The sequence below is a fragment of the Anolis carolinensis genome, chromosome 1, assembly GCF_035594765.1.
Source record: "Anolis carolinensis isolate JA03-04 chromosome 1, rAnoCar3.1.pri, whole genome shotgun sequence".
Taxonomy (NCBI): Eukaryota; Metazoa; Chordata; class Lepidosauria; order Squamata; family Dactyloidae; genus Anolis; species Anolis carolinensis.
Genome location: NC_085841.1, coordinates 364,218,199 through 364,237,513, shown reverse-complemented (window position 1 = coordinate 364,237,513; position 19,315 = coordinate 364,218,199). Strand labels below are relative to the sequence as shown.

Here is a 19,315-nt window from a genome sequence, read left to right as displayed (position 1 = left end):
GCAGGTGGTCCCGGTGGTGATGGGCACATTGGGTGCTGTGCCAAAAGATCTCAGCCGGAATTTGGAAACAATAGTCATTGACAAAATTACGATCTGCCAACTGCAAAGGGCCACCCTGCTGGGATCTGCGCGCATCATCCGAAAATACATCACACAGTCCTAGACACTTGGGAAGTGTCCGACTTGTGATTTTGTGAAACGAAATCCAGCATATCTATCTTGTTTGCTGTGTCATACAACGTCGTTGTGTCAATAATAATAATACATATCTGGCTTATATCAATCAGTTTCTTCCTGTGTGTCTTCTCCCTAGGCCTACATTAAGATCTACCAAGGAGAAGAGCTTCCTCATCCCAAATCCATGCTGCAGGTATTTTCCGCTTTTGCTTTCAAGAGGACGGGAAAGGGCTCTTGGGAATCAAGTTTCCAAACAACATAACTATTACTTTCTTCCCATCCTTCACCTGGGCAACTGCAATGGAGCCGGGTCCCTTGGGTGCTGGTATTGTTAGGTTGTTTGTTTGCAGATGGCCTAGTTCAGCATTGGCCGCAAGTACAATTCGGAAGGATAAAATAGCAGAGTGGTCCAGACTTTTCATCTTGGTGACTTGCTTTTTAGGCAGGCATCCTTTCGCAACACAGGAATTCAGTTTTACTAGTAAGGTAAACCAACCCCTTGTAAGTTTTCATACTATATATGTATACTAGCTGTGCCCGGCCACGCGTTGCTGTGGCGAAGTCTGGTGGTCTGGGAAATAAAGTATTGAGGAATTGGTGGTAGTTAAGGTCAAGGGTAAAGGTTTTCCCCAGACATTAAGTCCAGTTGTGTCTTACTCTGGAGGTTGGTGCTCATCTCCATTTCTAAGCCGAAGAGCCGGCGTTGTCCGTAGACTCCTCCAAGGTCATGTGGGATGACTACATGGAAAGGCGTTACTTTCCCGCCGGAGCAGTACCTATTGATGCACTCACATTTGCATGTTTTCGAACTTCTGGGTTGGCAGAAGCTGGAGCTAACAGTGAGGGCTCTCTCCGCTCCCCCAATTCAAACCTGCGGCCTTTCGGTCCAGAAGTTCAGCAGCTCAGCGCTTTAACACGCTGTGCCATCAGGGGATATTATTTCCTAAAGGTTGTGAATATACAATATTTCTGATTGGTTTTTTTGTTTGTTTGTTGGAGGCAAGTATGAATGCTACAATTAGGAAAAATGATTAGGATGTAATGGCCTTGCAGCTTTAAAGCCTGGCTGTTTCCTCCCTGAGTGAATTTTTTGTTGGGAGGTGTTCGCTGGCCCTGATTGTTTCCTGTCTGGAATTCCCTTGTTTTCAGAGTGGTGTTGTTTGCGATATTTTATGTGCTTTTACTGTCTGTGGCCCTGAGAAAACAGAGGATTTTCCAGACTTTGATGATGGGAATACTTTGTTGGGAGGTGTTAGCTGGCCCTGATTGTTTCCTGTCTGGAATACCCTTGTTTTCAGAGTGATGTTGTTTGCGATATTTTATGTGCTTCTACTGTCTGTGGCCCTGAGAAAACAGAGGATTTGCCAGACTTTGATGATGGGAATACTTTGTTGGGAGGTGTTAGCTGGCCCCGATTGTTTCCTGTGTGGAATTCCCCTGTTTATTTACTGTCCTGGTTTTAGAGATTATATTGTTCTGCATTATTCTATCCCAGTAATTATTTCATATTAAAGTAGAATCTCACTTATCCAACATTCGCTTATACAATGTTCTGGATTATCCAACGCAGTCTGCCTTTTCATAATCAATGCTTTTGTAGTCAGTGTTTTAAATTCATTGTGATATTTTAGTGGTAAATTTGTAAATACAGTACAGTAGAGTCTCACTTATCCAACATAAACGGGCCAGCAGAACGTTGGATAAGCGAATATGTTGGATAATGAGGAATTAAGGATAACCCTATTAAACATCAAATTAAGTTATGATTTTACAAATTAAGCACCAAAACATCATGTTAGACAACAAATTTGTCAGAAAAAGTAGTTCAGTACACAGTAATGCTATATAGTAATTACTGTATTTATGAATTTAGCACCAAAATATCCCGATATATTGAAAGCATTGACTACAAAAATGCGTTGGATAATCCAGAACGTTGGATAAGCGAGTGTTGGATAAGTGAGACTCTACTGTAAATACTACATAGCATTACTGCGCATGGAACTACTTTTTCTGTCAAATTTGTTGTTTAATATGATGTTTTGGTGCTTAATTTGTAAAACGATTACCTAATTTGATGTTTAATTGGCTTTTCCTGAATCCCTTCTTATTATCCAACATATTCACTTATCCTGCCGGCCTGTTTACGTTGGATAAGTGAGACTCTACTGTATATTTCTAATCTTATATTATTTGCTCAGAACTGGATTATATGAGGCTCCTTCTTCACAGCTGTATAAAATGCACACTGAAGTGGATTATATGGCAGTGTGGAGTCAAGATAATCCAGTGCAAAGCAGATAATATAAGATTATAAATGGGTAATATAGCTGTGTGGAAGGGCCTTGAGTCTACACTGCCATATAATCCAGTGCAAATTAGATAATCTGTGGAAGAAGCCTCAGTGAGGCCTAAATCTGCCTGTCCCCTAACTGAAACCTGGCTGTCCCTTGGTTGCTAGGCAACCAAGTGGGCAGAGATTAGCCCTCTAAACTGGCAGCAATTGGATTAAAAAAATTATTGCTCTCCCTCTAATTATTTTTCTTTTCTTTTTGTTGCATCAACCTTGAGGCGTGGATGATGGGTTGTGTTGTCAAATTTTGAGGTTGGGGGGCCTGTAGTTTTGTTGTTTTGTGAATTGCCGTGATGCCATCACTCTTTTATATATATAGACTAGCTGTGCCCGGCCACGCATTGCTGTGGTCTGGTGGTATGGGAAATAAAGTATTGAGGAATTGGTGGTCATTGGAATTGGTGGATATAGAATATTTCTGGTTCTTTTTTTGTCTGTTGGAGGCAAGCATGAATGCTGCAATTAGCCAGAATGATCAGCATGTAATGGTCTTGCAGCTTCAAAGCTTGGCTGCTTCCTCCCTGGTGGAATCCTTTGTTGGGAGTTGTTAGCTGGCCCTGATTGTTTCCTGTCTGAAATTCCTGTTTTCAGGGCGTTGTTCTTTACTTACTGTCCTGATTATAGAGATTATATTATTCTGTGTTGTCGAAGGCTTTCATGGCCGGGATCACAGGGTTGTTGTATGTCTTTCGGGCTGTGTGGCCATGTTCCAGAAGCATTCTCTCCTGACGTTTCGCCCACATCTATGGCAGGCATCCTCAGAGGTTGTGAGGTATGGAGAAAACTAAGCAAAGAGGTTAATATATATCTGTGGAAAGTCTAGGGTGAGAGATTCTGTTTTATTATATCACAGTAATTATTATATATTTATAATATTATATTATAAATATATAAAGGGGGTGAGGCCTACCCTTCTGACTGGCAGCCAGGGGGAGAACGGCTCTTCCTCATTCTTATCCCTCCCTGCTTTGTGTTTTTGGTGGTTTTCTTTTAATTTTGACTTTATTTTTCTAGGGTTTTTTTTTGTTTGAAAGACATAGATTGGATGACTATATCTTTTCTGGCCAAATTTGGTGAGATTTGGTTCAGTGGTTTTGTTGTTTACTCCATGGGAAAAATGCACATTACATTTTATATATATAGATATCATATATCTATATCTATACACATAATAGAAGTGCAAAAAGTGTATGTGGAGGAGGTGTCCACTTACATAGACAGCCTCCCGCCTCCACGAACAGCTATACGTAGTTCCTACTGAACAGGAGACATCCATGGCCCTCCATCCACTGACATGCAGGTTACAGTGAGCGCCATGAACATGTAGCCCAAACCCTGCCAGAATCCTCCACAAACATAATTCTGCCCCCACACAAGTGAAGGCTTTCATGCGGGGACAATTTCACCCTAGATGTTGTGTTTTTCCTCCAGAATGGACATCCCAGGGTTCCTTCATTTGCATGACCCCGCCCACTGCCTCTCCCTTAACCCTTTCCTACCCTTTCCTATGGCACACAATTAACAGATGAATTGATCAGCAAGTGAACAAGAGGTTTGGGGACAATTCACCATGATTTACAATAGTTGTACTTGACCTACATCCAGAGAGCACTGTTAACCCAACCAATGATGGATCTGGACCAAACTTGCCATGGATGATGGGACTTGCAGTACCTTCACTGATACTGTGATCCCCACTAACAATGGACCGGGACCGAACTTGGCACAGAGAAGTCCCATGACCAACTGAACATACTGTCGGGGTTTAGTGGAATGGACCTTGGTTTTGGGAGTTGTAGTTCACCTGCATCCCAGCTGTCGACGGATCTGAACTTGGCACACACACCCAACATGGCCAACTGCGAATACTGGCACAGTTTGGGGGGTGATTGCCCTGGGAATCTGGGAGTTGTAGTTCACCCTTATTGAGACAGCACTGAACCAAGCCAATGACTGGACCGAACTGGACCGAACTTCAGTGATATTAGCTAACATCCTTATGTAGGGGTTTTAAATGGAGGCTGGATGGCCATCTGTTGGGAGGGCTTTGACTGGTGTTGGACTGGTGACCTCTTCTTCCCATTGCCTTCTTGCCCCTCTGACCCTTTGTTTCTTTGTCCCTCATCGCAGGCTACAGCAGAAGCAAACAACCTGGCCGCTGTCGCCACGGCCAAGGATGCTTACAACAAAAGGATGGAGGAGGTGAGCTTTGCCTCTGTGTGTCCTGCCACATTCCCAAAGAAAGGTTTAGGTGAACAGTCAGCTTTCCAAATTGGCTGGCATTAAGGGCAGAGGACCCCAGTAATGGAAGAAATGGCTCTTAACTTCAGAAAACAACTCCCTAGAGATATCTGGGTCTTCCAGCATGTCATCCACTGGAAGTTGAACACTGAATCGCATTGGTAAAGGTAAAGGTTTCCCCTGACGTTAAGTCCAGTCATGTCTGACTCTGGGGGTTGGTGCTCATCTCCATTTCTAAGCTGAAGAGCCGGCGTTGTCCATAGACACCTCCAAGGTCATGTGGCCATTGGCATGACTGCATTGAAGGACCTAGATATACAAGGATTGAATGAAAAGTAATGCCTCCACCTTCGTAGCTCCTCAACAGATGGCAGCCCTGGTCTGTGACAAGTCCTGGCTTGTTCAGTAGACTCTCCTCTACAGTTCCATTTGGCGAGAAGCCTTAGCATTGAACGGTTGTGTTGTTAAAGTGCAAAGTATGGAACCCTGCGCAATGCGACTTAAGCAACGTGCAGTCACTGAATTCTTGACAGTGGAAGGTGTCACCCAAAGGAGATCCATCAGAGAATGCAAGCTGTTTATGGGGATTGTGTTGATGTGAGTCCTGTGCGTCGTTGGGCAAGTAAATTTAAAGATATTGAGGTGGGAACATCTGACTTGAGTGACAAACAAAGAGTTGGACGTCCTTTTAAGCAGAGGCTGGATGGCCATCTGTCGGGGGTGCTTTGAATGCGATTTCCTGCTTCTTAGCAGGGGGTTGGACTGGATGGCCCATGTGGTCTCTTCCAACTCTACTATTCTATGATTCTATGATATGTGACAGCAACCACCGAGTTTCACAAGCAAAGGGTTAACAGATTGATTCAGGACGATCGTCGTATCACCCAGAGAGAAATTTCAAGCGTAATCAGCATTTCACAATAACGTGGGGGTCACAGTATTGCTTTGCTTGGCTATCGGCAGATCTGTGCACGATGGGTCCTGTGAGACGCTGGTTGTGGAAACAGAGTGTCGACTTCTTCCGTGATGGCTTCAGAAAACTTGTTCATCATTGGTAGAAATGTATCCAATTGTCTGGTGATTATGTGGAAAAATGAATAGTGGTAGTTAAAGAGCATGTTCTAAGGATTGTTTCTGCATTTGATTTATTAAAATATTCCCATCCAAACCCAAGCAATGAAGGTCACTGGACCCATCGTGCATAGATCTTTCAGTAGCCAAGCAAAGCAATAATGTGACTCACACGTTCTTGCGAAATGCTGATTATACTTGAAATTTCTCTCCGAGTGATATGACGATTGTCCTGAATCAACCTGTCAACCTTTTGCTTGTGAAACTTGGTGGTTGCTATCACAGGACGTCCAACTCTTTGTCCCGCAAGTCAGATGTTCCCACCTCAACATCTTTGAACTTACTCGCCCAACGAAGCACAGGACTCACATCAACACAATCACCATCAACAGCTTGCATTCTCTGATGAATTTCCTTTGGGATGACAAGAATTCAATGACTGCACGTTGTTTGAGCCCCAACCCTTTTGAGTTTTAGAAAAGCCTTAAAAACATGGCTATGTGGCTCAGGCTTTTAACGAAGAAACGACAAAGATGACCCAGACTGATGTATGGATAAAGTACGAGGATATTGGATGAATGGATTTTAAGCATATGTTTTAGATTTTATACTGTATGTAACTGTTTGTAATAGATTTTATATGCTGGGTTGTTGTGTGTCTTTCGGGCTGTGTGGCCATGTTCCAGAAGCATTCTCTCCTGACGTTTCGCCCACATCTATGGCAGGCATCCTCAGAGGTTGTGAGGTATGGAGAAAACTAAGCAAAGAGGTAAATATAGTTTTCTTTCTAGTTTTAGTTTTAGTTTTCTCCATACCTCACAACCTCTGAGGATGCCTGCCATAGATGTGGGCGAAACGTCAGGAGAGAATGCTTCTGGAACATGGCCACACAGCCCGAAAGACACACAACAACCCTGTGATCCTGGCCATGAAAGCCTTCGACAACGATTTTATATGCTGTTTGTTTTTAATGATATGCCGGCATCGAATTGTTGCCAATTGTACGCCGCCCTGAGTCCCTTCTGAGGGCGGGATGGAAATATTGGAAATAAATAAATAAATAAATAAAATTGACCGACCGTCTGCGCAGGGTTCCATACTTGGCACTTTAACAACACAACTGTTCAATGCTAAGGCTATTCATCAAATGGAATTGTAGAGGAGAGTCTACTGAACAAGCCAGGACCTGCCGCAGACCAGGACTGGCATCTTTTGAGGAATTACGAAGGTGGAGGCATTACTTTTCATTCAAGAGAGAAGCCTTTCCAAAGGAAAATAAATCACTTTTTCTATAGCAGGCATGGGCCAACTTGGGCCCTCCGGGTGTTTTGGACTCCAACTCCCACAATTCCTAACAGCCTACCGGCTGTTAGGAATTGTGGGAGTTGGAGTCCAAAACACCCGGAGGGCCCAAGTTGGCCCATGCCTGCTCTGTAGAGAGGTGTGGATGCTGACCCCATCCCACGTTGGCTTCTCGCAGGTGTGCGGGGGCGACAAGCCCTTCCTGGCCCCGAGCGACCTGCAGAGCCGTCACCTGGAGCTGAAGGAGGAGGCGGTGCGGCAGTTCCGGTCGGTGAAGAAGATGGGCGGCGAGGAGTTCAGCCGGCGGTACCTGCAGCAGCTGGAGGCCGAGATCGACGAGCTCTACGTCCAGTACATCAAGCACAACGACAGCAAGAACATCTTCCACGCGGCCCGCACCCCCGCCACCCTCTTCGTGGTCATCTTCATCACCTACGTCATCGCGGGCATCACCGGCTTCATCGGCCTGGACATCATCGCCAGCCTCTGCAACATGATCATGGGCCTGACGCTCATCACGCTCTGCACCTGGGCCTACATCCGCTACTCCGGGGAGTACAGGGAGCTGGGCGCCGTCATCGACCAAGTGGCCGCGGCCCTATGGGACCAGGTAGGTGGCGGCCCCACGGGCCCTTTGCCATCCCCACATCTCAGTCTTGTCTCTGGTGCCTTAGTGTGGAGGAGGAAGGAGAGGGAAAGGAGACAGGAAGAAGGAGGGAAGGAGGAGAAGGAAGAAAAGAAACAAGGAAGAAGAGAAGGAAACGATGAAGAGGAGGAGGAGGAGGAAATGGAAGAGAAGAAACAAGAAAGAGAAGAAGGAGGAGAAGGACGAGATAAAGAAAGGAAGAGAAGAAAAAAGGGAGAAGGAAAAGATGAAGAGGAGAAGAAAGGAAGAGGAGGAGATGGAAGAGAAGAATGAGAAGGAAGAGAAGATGAAGAGGAGATAAAGAGAAGGAGGAAGAAGAGAAACAAGGAAGAAGAGAAGGAAAAGATGAAGAGGAGGAGGAGGAGGAAATGGAAGAGAAGAAACAAGAAAGAGAAGAAGGAGGAGAAGGACGAGATAAAGAAAGGAAGAGGAGAAGGAGGAAGAGAAGAAAAAAGGGAGAAGGAAAAGATGAAGAGGAGAAGAAAGGAAGAGGAGGAGATGGAAGAGAAGAATGAGAAGGAAGAGAAGATGAAGAGGAGATAAAGAGAAGGAGGAAGAAGAGAAGAAACAAGGAAGAAGAGAAGGAAAAGATGAAGGGGAGGAGAAGGAGGAAATGGAAGAGAAGAAACAAGAAAGAGAAGAAGGAGGAGAAGGACGAGATAAAGAAAGGAAGAGGAGAAGAAGGAAGAGAAGAAAAAAGGGAGAAGGAAAAGATGAAGAGGAGAAGAAAGGAAGAGGAGGAGATGGAAGAGAAGAAACGAGAAGAATGAGAAGGAAGAGAAGATGAAGAGGAGGAGATAAAGAGAAGGAGGAGGAAGAGAAGGAACAAGGAAGAAAAGGAAATGATAAAAAGGAGGAGGAGAAAGGAAGAGTAGGAGGAGGAGATGGAAAAGAAGAAATAAGAAAGAGAAGGAGGAGAAGATAAAGGAGAAGGAGGAAGAGAAGGAAAAGATGAAGAGGAGAAGAAAGGAAGAGGAGAAGGAAGAAATGGAAGAGAAGAAACAAGAGAAGGAGGAGGAGGAAGAGAAGATGAAAAGAAGATAAAGGAAAAGAAGAAGGGGGAAGAGAAGAAAAACGAAGAAGAGAAGGAAAAGATGACGAGGAGAAGAAAGGAAGAGGAGGAGGAGATGGAAGAGAAGAAACAGGAGAAGAATGAGAAGGAAGAGAAGATGAAGAGGAGGAGATAAAGAGAAGAAGGAAGAAGAGAAGAAACAAGGAAAAAGAGAAGGAAAAGATAAAAAGGAGGAGGAGAAAGGAAGAGTAGAAGGAGATGGAAAAGAAGAGATAAAGAGAAGAAGGAGATGGAAGATGAAGAGGAGATAAAGAAGAGAAGGAGGAAGAGAAGAAAAAGGAAGAAGAGAAGGAAAAGATGAAGAGAAGAAAGGAAGAGGAGAAGGAAATGGAAGAGAAGAAACAAGAAAGAGAAGGAGGAAGAAAAGATAAAGAAAGGAAGAGAAGGAGGAAGAGAAGAAAACAGGAAAAAGAGAAGGAAAAGATGAAGAAGAAGAGGAGAAGGAAGAGAAGAAACAAGAAAGAGAAGAAGGAGAAGGAAGAGAAGATGAGGAGGAGGAGATAAAGAAAGGAAGAGAAGGAGAAAAAAACAAGGAAGAAGAAGAGGAGGATGAGATAAAGAAAGGAAGAGGAGAAACAAGGAAGAAGAGGAGATGGAGAGGAAGGAAGAGAAGATGAAGAGGAGGAAAAGGAGGAAGAGAAGAAGAAAGGAAGAAGAGAAGGAGGGAGAGAAAGGGAAGAGGAAGGGAAGACGAAAGAACGAAGAGGAAGAGAAGAGGGAACAGGAGAAGAAGGAAGAAGAGGAGAAGGAGGGAGGAAAAGGAGGGGAAGAGGAGAAAAAAGGAAGTAGAGGTGAAGAAGAGGGAGGAGGAAGAATGGGGTGCGTGTGTAGGTTTGGGACGGAATCCAGAAGAGTATAAACTCAAGTTTCCCAGAAGAGAGAAGTATTACAAGAGATTGAGAGAGAGAGAGAGAGAGAGAAAGAGAGAATACTCCTCCCAGTGTTTTGCTACTGGCACTGAAGACCTTAAGGCAGGGATCCCCAAACTTTTTAAACAGGGGGCCAGTTCACGATCCTTCGGACCGTTGGAGGGCCGAACTATAGTTGGCCACCGAGCAATAAATAATAATAATAATAACAATAACAACAACAATAATAACAACAACAACAAAAAGAGGGTTGGAAGAGACCCTTTGGGCCATTGAGTCCAATCCCCCTCTGCCGTTGTGCACCGAAAGCACAAACAAAGCACCCCTGACAGATGGCCACCCAGAATCAATGTTAATAATAATAATAATAATAATAATAATAATAATAATAATAATAATAATAATAAATTATTAACATACCCTGGCAGAATATGTCAAGCAAAGTGAAGAACCTGCTTTGATTGAAGTCAAAAATCAGAAACTCCTCAAAGCACAGCAGACAAAAAACCAGTACAAGAAAGCCACACTACAAACTAGAGCTGACAGCTGGCACAACAAAACACTGCATGGAAAATTCCTTGACAAAATTGAAGGAAAAGCTGACAAGGAGAAGACCTGGCTCTGGCTCACGAATGGGACCCTGAAGAAGGAGACAGAAGGCCTGATCCTTGCAGCCCAGGAGCAAGACATCAGGACAAAGGCAATTAAGGCCAAGATCGAAAAATCAGCTGATGACCCAAAATGCAGACTGTGCAAGGAAGCTGACGAAACCATTGATCATCTCCTCAGCTGCTGTAAGAAAATTGCACAGACAGACTACAAACAGAGGCACAACTGTGTGGCCCAAATGATCCATTGGAACTTATGCCTCAAGCACCACCTCCCAGCAGCAAAGAACTGGTGGGATCACAAACCTGCAAAGGTCGTGGAAAATGAACACGCAAAGATACTGTGGGACTTCCGAATCCAGACTGACAAAGTTCTGGAACACAACACACCAGATATCACAGTTGTGGAAAAGAACAAGGTTTGGATCATTGATGTCGCCATCCCAGGTGACAGTCGCATTGACGAAAAACAACAGGAAAAACTCAGCCGCTATCAGGACCTCAAGATTGAACTTCAAAGACTCTGGCAGAAACCAGTGCAGGTGGTCCCAGTGGTGATGGGCACATTGGGTGCCGTGCCAAAAGATCTCAGCCGGCATTTGGAAACAATAGACATTGACAAAATTACGATCTGCCAACTGCAAAAGGCCACCCTACTGGGATCTGCACGCATCATCCGAAAATACATCACACAGTCCTAGACACTTGGGAAGTGTTCGACTTGTGGTTTTGTGAAACGAAATCCAGCATGTCTATCTTGTTTGCTGTGTCATACAACATCGTTGTGTCAATAATAATAATAATAATAATAATAATAATAATAATAATAATGGTTGTAAGAGAAGAAGAGACCCCTTGGGTCATTTAGCCCAACCCCTTCTGCCCTTGTGCTGTGGGGGCCGGATAAATGGCTTTGATGGGCCGCATCCGGCCCCCGGGCCTTAGTTTGGGGACCCCTGCCTTAAGGGCTCATCTCCAGCTATCAAATGTTCTTCTGCTGGTTGGGAGTAGCAATACTGAGGGTTGGCCATGGAGGCAGCCACCCAGGGAAGGGTGACCCAAATAATCAAAGGTCTGGAATCCAAGCCCAACAAAGAGTGGCTCAGGGAGCGGTGGATGTTTCCCTTGGGGGAAAGAAGGTTGAGAGAAGGGGACACCACAGCCATGTTTAAATGTTTGAAAGGATGTCAAATTGAGGAGAGGGCAAGGTTGTGTTCTGCTCCTCCAGAAAATGGTATACAGTAGAGCAGGGGTCCCCAAACTAAGGCCCGGGGGCCGGATGCGGCCCATTGAAGCCATTTATCCGGCCCCCACGGCACAAGGGCATAAGGGGTTTGGCGGGCTAAATGACCCAAGGGGTCTCTTCTTCTCTTACAACCATTATTATTATTATTATTATTATTATTATTATTATTATTATTATTATTATTATTATTATTAACATTGTGGCTGGGTGGCCATCTGTTAAGGGTGCTTTGCTTGTGCTTTCGGTACACAAAGGCAGAGGGGGATTGGACTCAATGGCCCAAAGGGTCGCTTCTAACCCTCTTTATTATTATTATTATTATAATTATAATTATTATTAACATTGAGGCTGGATGGCCATCTGTGAGGGGTGCTTTGCTTGTGCTTTCGGTACACAAACGCAGAGGGGGATTGGACTCAATGGCCCAAAGGGTCGCTTCCAATCCTCTTTATTATTATTATTATTATTATTATTATTATTATTATTATTATTATTATTATTAACACTGAGGCTGGATGGCCATCTGTGAGGGGTGCTTTGCTTGTGCTTTCAGTACACAAAAGCAAAAGGGGATTGGACTCAAGGGCCCAAAGGGTCTCTTCCAACTCTCTTTTTTATTATTGCTGTTATTATTATTATTATTATTATTATTATTATTAATTGCTCGGTGGCCAACTATAGTCCGGCCCTCCAACGGTCCGAAGGATTGTGAACTGGCCCCCTGTTTAAAAAGTTTGGGGACCCCTGCAGTAGAGCCATGGATTCAAATTCCAGGGATAGGGATTACACATAAACATTAAGGATGAACTTCCTGGTGGTTAGAACTGTTCAATTGTGGAATATGCTGCTTGGGAGTTCAGTGGAGTTTCCTTCTCTGGAAGAATGTCCATCTGTCGGGAGGGCTTGAGTTGTCTCCCCACCGCGACTTGATGGTCCTTTGGGATCTCTTCCACTTTGTGATTCTATTATTCTACTCTGGATCCACCCTGCTGCAAAAGTGCCAAGTGGCTAGGACAGGCATGGGCCAACCTCGGCCCTCCAGGTGTTTTGGACTTCAACTCCTACTATTCCTAACAGCCGCTGGTAGTACCAGCCTGTTTGGACAGACCAGTTAGCATTGGAACAGGTCTTATGGTCCGCACTGGATGTGCCTGGATGTCGTTTGGACATCTGGGAATTACTTCTGATCCAATTTGGGTTTGAGGGCTAGGGCAGGTAAGCTCTTCGTGTTTGCTCCTGTGTCATTAGGTGGATAATCTGCACTGGGTTTTCTTCCAAAATGAGCTTTCCATGGTGCAGAACCTCCTTGGCAGGTCGGTTTCTGCTCAAATTCAGATTGCAAACCCAGAGACGAGTCACCATCACATTGACATGTGAACCAAAACAGTTCCAACTATGCATTTCCATGTCTGCTCTCTGGGCCCCAAGCACTTCTTTCAATTTGGCCCTTTGGATATTGTTTGCATTTTGTAGTTTGGCGAGGCACCAGACCTCTTGGGCAGAGAAGGCTTAAAAACCTTGTAAAACTGCAACTCCCATAATTACTTAGCATTGAGCCATGGCAGTGAAAGTGGCGACAATCTGCATCCATTCTACAATGTAGACTCAGCCTATTTCCTGATGCTTTACAAGGCAGCATCATGGGCAGGGGTCCCCAAACTAAGGCCCAGGGGCTGGATGCGGCCCTCCAAGGTCATTTACCTGGCCTCCGCCCTCAGTTTTATAATGTAATATTTTATATCATTTTAATAATAAATTGTATTTACATATAATATTGATAATAATATTATAATGTTATACAATATAATACTAATACCATATAATAATATTAATTATATGTTATATATTACATATAATATTACAGTATAGTGCAGGGGTCCCCAAACTAAGGCCTGGGGGCCGGATGCAGCCCTCCAAGGTCATTTACCTGGCCCCTGCCCTCAGTTTTATAATATTTTATATCATTTTTAATAATAAAATATATTGTATATACATATAATATTGATAATAATATTATAATGTTATACAATATAACATTAATAATACAGTAGAGTCTCACTTATCCAACACTCACTTATCCAACGTTCTGGATTATCCAACGCATTTTTGTAGTCAATGTTTACAATACATCATGATATTTTGGTGCTAAATTCATAAATACAGTAATTACAACATAGCATTAATGCATAATGAACTACTTTTTCTGTCAAATTTGTTGTATAGCATGATGTTTTGGTGCTTAATTTGTAAAATCATAACCTATTTTGATGTTTAATAGGCTTTTTCTTAATCTCTCCTTATTATCCAACATATTCACTTATCCAACATTCTGCCGGCCCATTTATGTTGGATAAGTGAGACTCTACTGTAATAATAATAATAATAATTATTATTATTAATTATATATTACATATAATATTACAGTATAGTGGTATAGTTCGATATAGTAATATATAATGCTAATATTGTGCTATACTAATAATATAAAATATTGTTTGTACATACAGCTGCTCTGAGTCCCCTTCAGGGTGAGAAGGGCGGGATATAAATGTAATAAATAAATGTAGTAAATGAATAAATAGATAATTTTAGACTTAGGCTCGCCCAAAGGCACAAAACAACAATCCTAATTCACTTGACTATCTCATTGGCCAGAAGCAGGCCCACACTTCCCATTGAAATCCTGATAGGTTTATGTTGGTTACAATTGTTTTCATTTTTAAATATTGTATTGTTCTTTCATTGTTGTTGTTTTGCACTACAAATAAGACATGTGCAGTGTCTATAGCAGGGGTCCCCAAACTAAGGCCCGGGGGCCGGATGCGGCCCTCCGAGGTCATTTACCTGGCCCCCGCCCTCAGTTTTATAATATAATATATTGTATATACATATAATATTGATAATAATATTATAATGTAATACAATATAACACTAATAATAATACCATATAATAATATTAATTATATATTCTATATTACATATAATATTACTAATAATATTACAGTATTGTGGTATAGTTCAATATAGTAATATATAATGCTAATATTGTGCTATGCTAATAATATAATATATTGTATGTACATATAATTTGTAAGCCACTCTGAGTCCCCTTTGGGGTCAGAAGAGTGTGGTACAAATGTAGTAAATAAATGTAGTAAATAATAAATAAATACATAAATAAATAAATTTTAGACTTAGGCTCACCCAAAGTCTGAAATGACTTGAAGGCACACAACAACAACAACAACAACAACAACAACCCTAATTAACTTGACTATCTCATTGGCCAGAAGCAGGAGCACACTTCCCATTGAAATCCTGATCAATGTATGTGGTTAAAATTGTTTTTATTTTTAAATATTGTATTGTTCTTTCATTGTTCTTGTTGTTGTTTTTGCACTACAAATAAGACATGTGTAGTGTGCATCGGAATTTGTTTTTATTTCTTTTTCAAATGATAATCCGGCCCCTCAACAGTCTGAAGGATTGTGGACCGGCCCTCGGCTTAAAAAGTTTGAGGACCCCTGGTCTATAGGAATTTGTCCTTTTTTTTCCCCAAATGATAATTCGGCCCCTCCACAGTCTGAAGGATTGTGGACCGGTCCTCTGCTTAAAAAGTTTGGGGACCCCTGATCATGGGTCTCGAGATAGATTTGGCAGCCTCTCCAAATAAAAACCATAATCAACACAATGTGTTCTTTCTCTCACGTTTCTTTTTTTTGCAACTGCCTTTTCTGCAGGGAAACACCAACGAGGTAAGTGTTGTTGTCCTGTGACAGCTGTGCTTTTCCCACCAGCGTCCATGTCTGTCCCGTGTTTGCACCTGTGCTGCTGAAATGGCTCATCTCCCATCTGCTTCTGCCACTTTTTTTTCAGTGTGTCTTTGCTCATTTGCTGGGAGGCTCATTTGCGCCATTTACCTTTCTGCTTTGCTTCAAGGCGGGTAGAACTGGATTGTAGTCGAGTCCTGGGCTATCCAACATCTTCATCGATGACTTGGACAATGGATTAGAAGGCACATTGATCAGCTGTGCAGATGACACCAAAATAGGAGTGATAGCTGGTTAGGCAGGATCAAAATTAGACAGGATCAAAATTCAAAAGGAATGTCAATGATTAGAGAGCTGATTGACCAAAGCTAACAAAATGAATTTCAATTGCAATAAAAATACACACGTATAGGCTTGAGAACGGTCCATGTGAAAAGGGATCTAGGAGCTTTAGTGGACTACAAGTTGAATATGAGTCAATGTTGTGATGCAGCAGCTAAAAGAGCCAATGCAGTTCCAGGCTGCATAGTGTCTACAGCAGGCAGGAAAATGTTTTGGCCCTCCAGGTGTTTTGGACTTCAACTCCCACAATTCCTAACAGCCTACCGGCTGTTAGGAATTGTGGGAGTTGAAGTCCAAAACACCTGAAGGGCAGAAGTTTGACCATGCTTGGTCTAGATCAAGGAAAGTCATAGTCACGCTCCATTTTGCTTTGGTCGGATCTCCTCACCTGGAGTAATAACAACCCTGTGTCCAGTTCAGGGCAAAGCAGTTTAAGGAGATGGACAAAAGAAAAATGACCAAAATGATCAAAGGTTTGGAAACCAAGCCCTATGAAGAATAGCTTAGGGAGATGGAGATGCTTAGCTCAGAGAAGAGAACGTTGAGAGGAGGCATGAAAGCCATGTTTAAATATTTGGAAGGATGTCCTATTGAGGATAAAGCAGTGGTTCCCAACCTTTGGGCCTCCAGGTGTTTTGGACTTCAACTCCCAGAAATCCCAGCCAGCTTACCAGATCTTAGGAACAGTGGGAACTGAAGTCCAAAACACCTGGAGACCCAAAGGTTGGGAACCACTGGGATAAAGAGATAAGCTTGTTTTCTGCTGCTCTGGACACAATGGAACAATGGATTCAAATGGCAGGGAAAGAGATTCCACCTAAACAATAGAGAACATCCTCATGGTAAGAGCTGTTTGGCAACGGAATTAGGAGCCCAATGTCGTCTCCTTCTCTGGAGGTCTTTCAGCAGAGGCTGGATGGCCATCAGAATGGGGTTGGACTGGATGGCCTTTAGTTGTCTCCTCTAATTCCGGGGTCCCCATGATTCCCCTGCCTGTAAGTCTTGTCTTTCTCTTTGCAGGCTTTGTACAAACTCTACAGCGCAGCCGCGACCCACAGACACTTGTACCACCACGCTTTCCCCACGGCGCAGAAGGCGGACCCCGCCGACGGCACGGAAAAGAAGACCATGTGAGCCGGCCGAGGGGCGCGTCCCACGGAGGTGCATGAAACTCGCGTCATTAAACATGTTAATCGTTTTTTGCATCCATGTTGCCGCCAGCCTCTTAACACTCCTCAGAAAAAGGAAGGCCACGGAAACCGGTAACCCCCTTCACGCATACCAATGGCTTAAGTGTGGCTGCTTTCATTCGGACAATTCCTTGCTGATACGGCATGGCTGACCTTTTCCTTACGAACACGGCGACTTTTAGTTTTGCTGCACACCAAGGAGGCTTGGGTTCTCCAGGAAAATGCGGATGGCGGGGCTTGTGAGAGGTTCGTCACCGGAGAAGGCGGCCGCTTCCATCAAGGGCTTGGCTTTCCGAAAACCCTGCAAGTCGCCACAGCCCTCCTTCCCTGGCCCTTCTCCGCTCGGCCGCAGGCCTTTCCGAACCGAAACCACAAAGCCCTTATCCGAGAGGGACCACGTCTTTGTAACTTTCTCCAGTTTGCGCACAATGATTTCTCACGGTTTCTTTCTTTCCTTCCTTCCTTCCTTCATCCAAGCTGTGAATGATAATTGATTCACTTTAAAAATAAAAGCGAGCGAGAGAGAGAGAGATTGCCTTCGCGAAAGCTGCAAAGAATATTTCTTTTGCTACAGTATATTAAGAGAGATGGAACGTTCCTTTTTTGTACATGTGTTTGGGAGTTTCACTGTATATATTTTTGTTCAGTGCATAAAAGAGTGTGCCTAGTTTTTATTATTTTATTGTCGATTAAAATGTTTGGTTCCTATGACCATGAACTCATTTGTCCCTTTATTCATTGTTAGCTCCTTCTGCGGAAAACGTATTCATTCACAAGTGGTATGTTGTGGCTGCGCATCCTGTCCTTTAACGTCAGTGGTTCCCAATCCTTTTTTGACCAGGAACCACTTTAACCAGGGACCACTTTCCAACATTACTAACAAATGGAGTTACAAATCTGTTTTTGTTCAATTTTAGAATTGGTTTGGTTATTTGGGGTGCTGATTCAAAAACTGCATTGGATAGACCACATCAGCTCTAGTTTCTGATACAGAACATATGCCATCAGTAGACACCATCTGGAAAGGAGCAGAAATAAAATAAATATAGAGGAAAGAGATTTGCGGACTGGATTTTTGTTCATGTGGCCCACTGCTGGGCTACGGCCCACAGGTTGGGAACCACTGTTTTATGTTGTGGTTGTGCACGTTGTCCTTTACATTGTGACTACACACTGCAGACTCTCCCTTTGCTGGATTCCATATGTGGTAACATAACAGAAGTCCTTTATGGGATACAACCCTTATGGAACTGTGCAATCCTTATTCCCGAATACAGAAGTCTACTTGTGAAGACGCAAGTCAATAAGAGGCCACTAATTCTGCTAAGAATCCCAGCAGAGCCTCAAAACTGATATTTGCACAAGGGAAAGACACATGCATGTATGTATGTATGTATGTATGTATGTGTGTGTATGTGTGTGTGTGTATATATATATATATATAATATACACACACACACATACACACACTAAAGTCTCTAATAGTAAAGAGGACTTATAATCTGTAAATCTGACTCTTCTCCCACATGTTTACTGGGAAGGGAATACATCAAGCCTATCAGTAAATTTAACTGCACTTCTAGTAAATATTGGTCACCAGCTAATTTTTATTCTGTGAAAATGATGACTTCACCAATGAATCTTCTCCTCTTGGACTCATGTTCAACTTCCAGCAGCACATGGAGGCTGAGTGTCCCCTACTCAGAATGCTTGGGACCAGAAGTATTTGATATCTGAATATAGGCAAAGGTAAAGGTTTCCCCCTGACATTAAGTCCAGTCGTGTCCGACTCTGGGGGCTGGTGCTCATCTCAATTTCTAAGCCGAAGAGCCGGCGTTGTCCGTAGACACCTCCAAGGTTATGTGGCCACTGGCATGACTGCATGGATTTCCGTTACCTTCCCACCGGAGCAGTACCTATTGATCTACTCACATTTGCATGTTTTCGAACTGCTAGGTTGGCAGAAGCTGGGGCTAACAGTGGGCGCTCATTCTGATCCCTGGATTTGAACCTGGGACCTTTCGATCAGCAAGTTCAGCAGCTGAGCACTTTAACACGCTGAGCCATCGGGGCCCCTATCTGAATATACATAACAGCTTATCTAGAAGCTGGGACCTGGTCTATAAACTAATTTCATTTACATTTCATGTACACCTTATACATACAGCCTGAAGGTGATTTTGCATGCATTTTTTTCTCACAATGTTGTGCACGAAACGAAATGTGTATATATTGGATCATCAGAAAGGAAAGGGCTCACTATCTCACCCAACAATAGGGATAATTTTGGAGTTTAGAGGGCTTGGGGATTCCAGCTAAGGGATGCTTCGCCCATATTAGCTTTATACCTTGGTTTTTCTTCCAAAAGCGAGACTGTCCAAATCTTTCCCATCAGAAACAATCACACAGAGATCAAATCAATGACTAG

At 43.2% G+C, this 19,315-nt stretch overlaps 1 protein-coding gene across 1 annotated transcript in view; it reads left to right on the top strand.

Moving 5' to 3' along the window:
* The window catches only part of atl1 (atlastin GTPase 1), a 61,539-nt gene extending 43,941 nt beyond the window's left edge, over window positions 1–17,598 (top strand). The window contains exons 10-14 of the mRNA XM_062968710.1: window positions 314–370; window positions 4,661–4,732; window positions 7,323–7,754; window positions 15,326–15,340; window positions 16,718–17,598. Of these exons, the coding sequence (XP_062824780.1) occupies window positions 314–370; window positions 4,661–4,732; window positions 7,323–7,754; window positions 15,326–15,340; window positions 16,718–16,831 (690 nt within the window). The 3' untranslated portion in view covers window positions 16,832–17,598. The remainder of the gene's footprint in view (window positions 1–313; window positions 371–4,660; window positions 4,733–7,322; window positions 7,755–15,325; window positions 15,341–16,717) is intronic.
* Window positions 17,599–19,315: the final 1,717 nt, after the last annotated feature.